Source organism: Clytia hemisphaerica, unplaced genomic scaffold (assembly GCF_902728285.1).
Source record: "Clytia hemisphaerica strain Z4C2 unplaced genomic scaffold, Clytia hemisphaerica genome assembly, whole genome shotgun sequence".
Classification (NCBI taxonomy): domain Eukaryota; kingdom Metazoa; phylum Cnidaria; class Hydrozoa; order Leptothecata; family Clytiidae; genus Clytia; species Clytia hemisphaerica.
Window position 1 is genome coordinate 3,575,708 of NW_027103551.1, and position 8,865 is coordinate 3,584,572.

The 8,865-nt window shown below is 34.6% G+C and overlaps 1 protein-coding gene across 1 annotated transcript; it reads left to right on the forward strand.

The window, feature by feature from the left end:
• The first annotated feature begins 3,187 nt into the window (after positions 1-3,187).
• On the forward strand, positions 3,188-8,597 carry LOC136800322 (porphobilinogen deaminase-like). Its single transcript, XM_067056956.1, has 8 exons — positions 3,188-3,443; positions 4,442-4,514; positions 5,138-5,187; positions 5,655-5,788; positions 6,101-6,178; positions 6,589-6,814; positions 7,704-7,877; positions 8,108-8,597. Exons 1-8 carry the CDS (start codon positions 3,321-3,323, stop codon positions 8,423-8,425), a joined length of 1,176 nt encoding a protein of 391 aa, XP_066913057.1. The 5' UTR covers positions 3,188-3,320; the 3' UTR covers positions 8,426-8,597.
• Positions 8,598-8,865: the final 268 nt, after the last annotated feature.

The following is an 8,865-nucleotide window of genomic DNA, read 5'->3' on the forward strand; positions in this document are numbered from 1 at the left end:
CGAGGACATTTACTTTAAACAATAGACATGAAAGTTGCTGTATCATTATGATTGGCTTAAAAATCTAATTGCCTTCATCCTTTCTATCAACTCTAGTTTCAAACCATTTATATCAGTTTCGACATCGCATATATTACATAGATTATATTTTTCTTTCTGCGTTTATTAAAGTATTCTCATTTACTTCGTAATAATCGGTCATACGAGATGATTGAATGACTGCTTGATGTGTATTTTACGATTTTTTAAATGAGATGTTTTACATATTTTTTGCTGATGTCATGCCTTTTTTGCTGAAATGCAATAAAGCTTTGACAGCTTTTTGTAGCTGTCAAAATGGTCTTGTTTGAACAAGGAGTTATAAGTTAATTCTTTGGATGGAATTTTGTTAAACCCGTTTTTGACAGTTTTTGATGCTGTTAACGCAGATGTTTTCTAAGAATTTCAAATACATTTATGACTGTTTAGATTATATCTTAGAAGCAAAAGTTTTATCACATTAGAACTTCAGGTCATCTTTTCAGTTCCCGATGTTTGATAAGACCTTTTGGAAGAAATAGACACATTTGTAGTTGTGAGACAACATTTAGGTTTAAGATGAGATTTTTGGTATCACATTTTTTGTAACGCAATTATGAGAAACGTTTTGTTCTTTAGTACTGGAGTGTTTTATTGGATATTTTCACTTAGTGACTGTTGAAACGTTTATATCATGAGAATTGGATGGTAATAAAAATTTATAACTGTTGATTTTATGGTGCGAAAAACGATAGACCTTATCGGAGTTTTTTATTTCTCTAAAAAAGCGATGCATTGTGGGATTGTTTCGAGTGTATTAAAATAGAAATCTCTTAGGAGTTCCTCGAGGGAATTCTATTGTAATACACCAGAATGCACTGGAAACAATCCCACAATGCATCGCTTTTTTAGAAAAATCAAAAACTCCGATAAGGTCTGTTAGATGAAACTTTTATCGGTTTGAAGTGGATCCTATTTTTATCTTGAATTTTTTCCTTGTACACCTCGGCTGCTATGAAGCAGTAATTACATTTCTTCTTCTTTTATCATTTCTCGTATTGACATTCTCTTTATTTGATTTGGGATGACTGAAGTTCTTAATTTTCAACTAAAAGATCTATTTTGAAATTTACTCCACAAACATTGACACTCGAGACAATAAAAACCAAAATCAGAGTGCAAATAGCGAGTCTAATGTGCTTAGTTACAAAGTGTGAGTTTCTTCTTCTTTTTTTAATTTTTTTTTTCAACCAGCTTGTTTAGTTAAATTTGATTGCTTGCTTGGTTATGACTACGTGTGGAAATTTCAATTTATTTGATAGGTGTGATGTTTGATTCATGTATCAAAACTTTTGAGTTTTACATAGATTTCTTCGCGTTCATTATTAGTCTCATTACACCTTGCCTCTAGTTTGTACATATTTTGATAGCTGGGACTCTACCCCATGGCCCCCCCAATATTTTGCAAAGTAATTTTTTTTTAACTTTAAAAAATCTTATATATACCTTTTAGAGGGGTGAAATAAGGGCTAAAAGTCGAAAATTTTCTTCGTCGCCCAACCATAGTGGGCGACATATATTTTTGGCCCCCTCAATTCAATTCGCACGCCGGGGGCCATGTACCCTCACTGTATTTTAGTCTTTTATCTCAACTCTCAGCATAGAACAGAACAGTTTGTCATTTTGAATGCTTTCAATAATATGTAAAGGGCTTTGTATAATGTGTATAATGGACATTTATCTCAACATATCTATAACACATTGCTTTACTTTTTAATATGGCTGACTAATGTGTTTGGTGTGCGTATTGATAACCAAACTTTCTACATACACATTTTTTTTGTAAGAACATCCAGAATTTTTGAAGCCTTCGAATATTCTTAACTTTTGGGTTTCGAGACTAAAAACGTTCTTAACATGTTCTTATTTTCACCAATTTTTGACCATGTTTAAACATTTTCCTAAGAAATCGAGTGTTTTTGAGTCCATAAAGCCTGAAAATGTTCTTAACTTGTTCTTAACATTTTGACCGCCGAAGCCTTATGCTCTTAATAGTTTGTTCTTATAAAAAAAATATGTACAGCTTCCCTTAGTCAGACTTTTGCCGATTTAATTGCTGCGTGCTGTCAAAAGCTTTTTAAATAAAATTGTTTGTCTCAAGGGTAAATAGAACTTTAGTTTATCTGAAATGGAATCAAATTGTGCAAACTATTAGACTGATTTAATTACATTAAATAATCGAGACCTCCCAGTTTTGAACATAAAAAAATTGTTTGAAAATATCCTCCGTTTTATAACCTTAGAACGTTTAGTGGAAGTACATTTCATTATAAAAACACTGTCTTGAATATTTGAATACCGAAAATTGATTTGATTGGTTGGAAATCTTCCTCGTATCTCGTATCAGGTAGTTTGCCAACTAGATGAACTATATCTTAAAAAAGTACGACTTGATTATGGATATCAGAGGTATGGCTGATTGATATTGATAATGAGATTTTTTTCAATTACGTTAATCATTTGGTCCTAGGAACTCATTTAAATTTCATCAGATTTCATAGATAATTATAGTTTTAAAGTATTGTGTCGTTTCATTAGACGACTTGCATGATAAAGTTGCACACTACTCGATTTTGACTTGTCAGAAATTTTTTAAAGGGTATTTCCAAATTATTCTTTTTATGTTTCCTCTTTCGAAGACATTTTTACTGGTCCCTTTGTGTTTCAACAATGTAGTTAATAGCGAGTTGATGTCTGTTTTTCTATGACCGAAACAGTTAGTTTCTAAATTGACTACATCCTGAATGGTTGAGGACGGCGATAAACAAGCACTTTTACCGTCCTCGATTTTGCGGGTCAAAATTGCGGGTTATACCAAGTCGCTTCGGTCACTCCGCCGTCCTCAAAACTTCAAATATATAAACAGATGATTTCTTTATCAATACTTAAAGTTTCATGCTCTTCGCAATCATCAGTTGATTTGAAATATGACAATACGAAACTGGCTATTATGTGCGACGTACGTGTGCTGTTTAGAAGAATTATCTTTGTATTGTCTGTTAGTCTTTATTCTGATATTGATCATAGAAACGCATGGATTTTTTGATAACTTCCTCATTAAGTATTACCGCTGTATTTCATAACAAATTATATAATTAATTCTCTTACTTTCAGGGGAAACACAAAAATACAAAAAAAACAAAAAACTCAAAGTCAAAAACTCAAAATTTCACGTCGAAAATACTCCGTATAATTATCCTCTCTTCACTAAAAATTCTTTAAACTTTGAAAAACAACACAATATGGATGCGTCATTGAAACGAAGAAGCCCCTCATTGGACGAAGTTCAACCTAAAAGATCACGGTCAAACGTAGACGAACGTGAATTAACACAATCATGCGTGGCTGGATCACGTAAAAGTCCCGTAAGTATAAATTTTATTTTGTAAAAAAGCCTACCAGCTAGAGCTCTCTATATTTCGATCTCCAAGGGGCTACGAATTTTCTTTGAGCTAGAGGATTAATTGGGGCATTTGTTCGATTTTCCAGTCAAGTTGACCTTTTCTTCAAGCCCAAATGCAGAAAGATTTCAAGGCTTGGAGACACGATAACTTTTTTCACGTTGGTACAATGCAACATGCTCCATCCCAACAACCTGAAACGCTTTCTCGTTAGTCCAAAAAAAGAAACCACCGGACACGCACTTTTTTCTTGAGTTGGTTGGATGGAGCAGGTTGCATTGCACCAACGCGAAAAAAACTTCTCATGCCCCCATAATCTTTAAGAGGTTTTTTTAGGGAGGGAGTTGGCTGTATTCTTAAAGTTGACGAGGTTTTTGTTTTTAAGGGAAAAGTTTCCTTTGTAAACGTTTAAGATAAGAACGACCTCATTAAGAAACGATTTCAAACAAATTACAACCTCTGTCCAATTATGAATTCCATTTTTGAGATGCAGGCTACTATATGCTTTTAAATCTTCGAGGCATACATGAGCTTATTCAATCTATTTTCAATCTCAGCGAACAATAGCCGTCATATTAACACCAATAAATTTTTGATCCTTTAATTTAATTATCAAACGCTCAGATCTATTGAATATGGATTTTTTGTCATCGATTTGTAACTAACCTTTTGTTATCAATTTGTATCCTTTCGTTCCAAAGTCAAGAGCGACTTCTGTTCTGGTGATTAGTTGTCGATTTCCTGAATGAATTTCCTTTATAATTAGTCAACAGTATTGATTGCCGAAAAAGGAACTCTTTTTTTAATTAGCAATTTTCTGTAAAAATTGTACGTTTTCTCATCCCAAAAAGATTACCTTCACTATTAGCTGCCATTTGAAATGTTTTTCATGTAAATCATAAATGAAGACGAGCTTGTCCGTGTTTTAAATCCCTTTTAAATTTTCATTTTATATTCTCTAGTTGGCTGTTACACAAACCAATACTATTGTAGCGGCTTTGAAGAAAATACACCCTGACTATGATTTCCCAATTGGTAAGCTTTCTGCTTTCTTGATTTTCTTGTGTCATTGTGTTACCAACTATTCTATCTTTTGAGAGAAACAGTAGACTCGCTTATTCGAACTTCTATTATTCGAATACAATAATTCGAATACAATAATTCGAACTAATTCTCTGCTACAACGTCAAGGGGGGGGGGACCCATCGTAAAATATTATCTATAATTCGAATCTCTCTGTAATTCGAACAAATAAGATTCCCCGTTGGAATTCGAATTGGCCTGAGTTTACTGTATATCATATTTTCCATCATGACTGCTCAATATAATGCATACCGCCTACATGACCAGAACAGGATAATTTTTGTCTACATCGAAACCAAAACCGATGTCTGCGTGGTCGAAAGCAGGGAATTATTAGTCTCTGCATATTAAAATTATCTTGTAACTATCTATTTTCGTTCCTCTATTACGTTATCAATCAACCTCCTAACTCTTAATATTCGTTTTATAATTAAATCATAGTTTCGTCTGTACTAATACCACATGTCCTTCCCTTAAACGTGTTCCGTTTGGCTTCCGCATCGACGCTCTTAATTGCTTTGTTTTTTCTATTCATCTACTATTTTTCTTACAAGAACCATTATTTATTTCTTTAGAAACAATGCAAACACTTGGCGATAGAATTTTACATTTGGCATTACCAAAGGTTAGCCAGTTATCTTTTGTGTTTCTTTACCATTCAATGTAACCCTGGATTTTACTCAGGCCACATCATTCCCCAGAAAAAAAGCATTAAAATCTCCCTGGCACCTTAGCAACGATTACGTATAAAAAAATGAGGTGCTTTATAAAGTATCATGTGCTAGCAAGCCTACTGCTGTTTTTTCGTAGTCACGAAATGACCTGGATTTGTATGACACCAATGTGCCACAGACCCACTGGAAAAATTGGCAAAAATTTCGTCTTCAGTGGGAAAAAACCCTGTAATTTCAGCCCCACTGGGAAATTGACTTTGATTCCGTCCCCATTTCGAAATTCAATGTTTAAAAATTGCACTCTAATAACCATCCCCACTTTTATCCCCACTGAGGAAAAAAGTTCCACCGGGGCTGTGAGACAGGGGTGTCGTATGGAAATTTCTAATGGACCTCGGTTCCTTTTATTTTTACGTAGATTGGTCAAAAAGGACTTTTCACAAAAGACTTGGAAAACGCCTTGAACGAAAAACGTGTAGATTTCTTGGTGCACTCTCTAAAAGATTTGCCAACTAAAATGCCTGAAGGAATGGCCCTCGGATGTGTCTTCAAGTAAGTGTTATTCTGAAATGCACAATTTCAAATATTATTGCAAAAATATGTACACTGAGACAATGTCACATTAGTTGCGTGGAGTTAAGTGAAATATCTGTCACTTTTGCCACAGGCTTTTCATCTTGGCACCAAGAATGGATTCGACCAGGCGATGTCAACTGAACTTTCATTGAACTAATCAAACGATAACTGTTTAAACAGTATAATAGTTTAAAATTAAGTGACAATTTAGTTTTCTCTGTTACAAAATAGAGTTTTTAATTCTCGAGTCATCCTTTAAAAATTTTTCTGCTATATATTTTTCTTTAGACGCGATAACCCTTTTGATTGCGTTATATTCCACTCCAAACATGTTGGAAAGAAATTGGAAGACTTGGCGCCAAACAGGTAAGAAGGAAGGAAATCTTATGAGGCTGATTTGACAAGGCCATTCGTTCAAAGTTATAGTAGGCACTCCCAAAGATAAACAATCTCAATTCGCTGGCACCTTTTTAATTCCGATGGTGTCTGCTAATGGAAATCTATGCATTGTACAATCTTTTAGGATTCTGATAGTCTTGTTACAATACAGCACGCTAGAAAAAAATTCTGAAAATATAAAGGAAACTTTGTGACACTTTTTGCTCTAGGATATAGTCCAACAATCTTATTCCTCTTTCAGTCTCATCAGAAGAGCAGAGATTACTTCTATAGTTCGAATATTTCTGTAACTCGACAAAATTGAGAGTTCCTAGTAATCGAATCAGCGAGAGTTAACAGTAAAACTTAGTCTTACAATCTTATTCCTCTTTCATCAGCGTCATCGGAACAAGTTCATTGCGTCGTGTGGCACAACTAAAGCGAAAATACCCAACTCTCATTTTCCAAAGTGTCAGAGGGAACTTGAACACTCGGTTACGAAAACTCGAGGAAGATGGAGTTTATGATGCTATCATTCTTGCCAAAGCTGGCATTGACCGTATGAATTGGACAGAGAAAATTGGGCAGATCCTGGAAGAGGAAATTGCTTATGCTGTAGGACAGGTATCATCTTATGTTTTTTTTCAGTTTTGGTTTGATCCTGATCCCTTTCGTTCCAATTTTTTGTCTGTTTGTCTGTAGTTTAGTCAGATATTCTGGAATATTCATTCACTCGCACAAACACCTTTTAAAAAACTTAAAATATTGATAACACGTAATATGCGATACACACGGAAGCTTTCTCGCGGACAAGGATGAATTAATTCAATTCACATAATAAAATGTGTATAGGTTAATCACCCCCTGCACATGCACATAACCTTCAAAGAATCGTCCCGTAGCATCCAAGTTTTTTTCCTGATTTCTGCACAAATCCCCAAAGATTTCCAAGGTCAATCTAAAGACTTCAAAAGTTCAAGAGTCAAGCCAAGACCTAAATCAGCAGAGATTATCAAAAGTGTTTATCAAAAGACTACATGAAAGGATTTCGAAGATTTTCTTTTATTCAAAAGATTTCCAAGTAAGATCTGTTTAGTTCTAAATATCAGTTTTAAAGTTCTACTATATCTTGATACATTTTGATACAGTTCAAGTCTCCATTACTCGAACCCGCACGTGGAATACAAATTTGTTCGAGTTATCGAGTAAGGTCTGAAAAGACATTATTAACCGAAGGGACGAGCAGGGTCGGATACAGGAGGTAGGCTATCTTATTCATGGAGAGTATAATTAGTTTCCATTATAAGGTAATACGATAATAAAGTGCACTCTCCTCCATTGGTTAAAGCATCCCTCTGTATCCGAGCCTGGACGAGAAAACTTGTTCTAGTTAATGAGATATTTGAGTTATAGAAGTTCGAGTTAGAGACTCTACTGTATTAAGAAATCGGAACTTTTGTCGAATACTTACTCAAAACTAACAATTTCTAATATTCGACCATTTTCTTCTCAGGGAGCAATGGCTGTTGAGATTCGAGACGATGATCAATTTATGATGAAAGTTCTCAGTAAGATTACAGATATGAAGACGATGTTGACGGTGATAGCTGAACGTGCGTTCATGAGGAAGTTGGATGGTGGTTGCAGTACACCAGTCGGTTGTAATGTTACTTACGAAGATGGAATGGTAAGCTTTTGCACTCCTTTCTGATTTTACATTCTCACGTGCAGATATCTTGCATTTACATTTTTTGATATTAAAACAGTTACCTGTATGCGAGTGGCCACTCAGACAACTCCTTGTTTATCCTAAGTCTATGAATTATGCCCTATCATAGGATGATACAAATTCTTCAATGCGCATAATCTGGGCTCTTCTAACAAAACTCTAATAAGTGTTCTTTTGTTTTTCCACAGCTTCATCTTCGAGGAGTATGTTTAAGCGTTGATGGAAAAGATTGCGTCGAAGATCGTATGAGCGCCCCGATCAACTTCGATCTTCCACGACCGGAAGGAGAAAAAGAGAAAACGTTTTTCGTCTCAGACGTTGGTGTAGTAGTAGATACTCTTTACAAAAACGAATACGAAAAAGCGACGAAACTCGGCGACGACGTAGCCACAAAACTTATCGAACTCGGCGCTGATGAGATTTTAAAGACTGTTAAACTGGCTATCCCAAACGTAGCCAATATACAACTCCCTGTAGCGAATAGTGGAACTATGAAATTTGTTTGAAAGCAGCAGTGACGTTGATGTGATAATTGTATATTGTTTTTCTTTGAATTGAGAGTATAGAGTGAAATTGTATATTTTTTCAAATTTGGAATGGTCTATTTTGGATATTATTCATTGGATTGGTCGAAAAACCTGTATTTAAAGAAAATATCAGCTGGACTGAAAACACGATGATTTTTTAAGGGTAAAAAATGTTTTTAAGAACAAATGAAACGTGGTTAATTTGAGTTATTTTTATCGAAAAACAATTAATGAATTCGTGAATTGATGTTACCACGGGAAAGCGTCTTAACTCGTTTAAATTATTGAGCGCTTAAAGTGTCTCGCTCTATGTACCTTAACCATTTAAAATCGTTGCTCAAAGGGATATTTTTTTACCAAATTATGAAAACAAAAAATGTAAATGTTTTTATTTGGTACAACAAACCTGAAAAGATCTT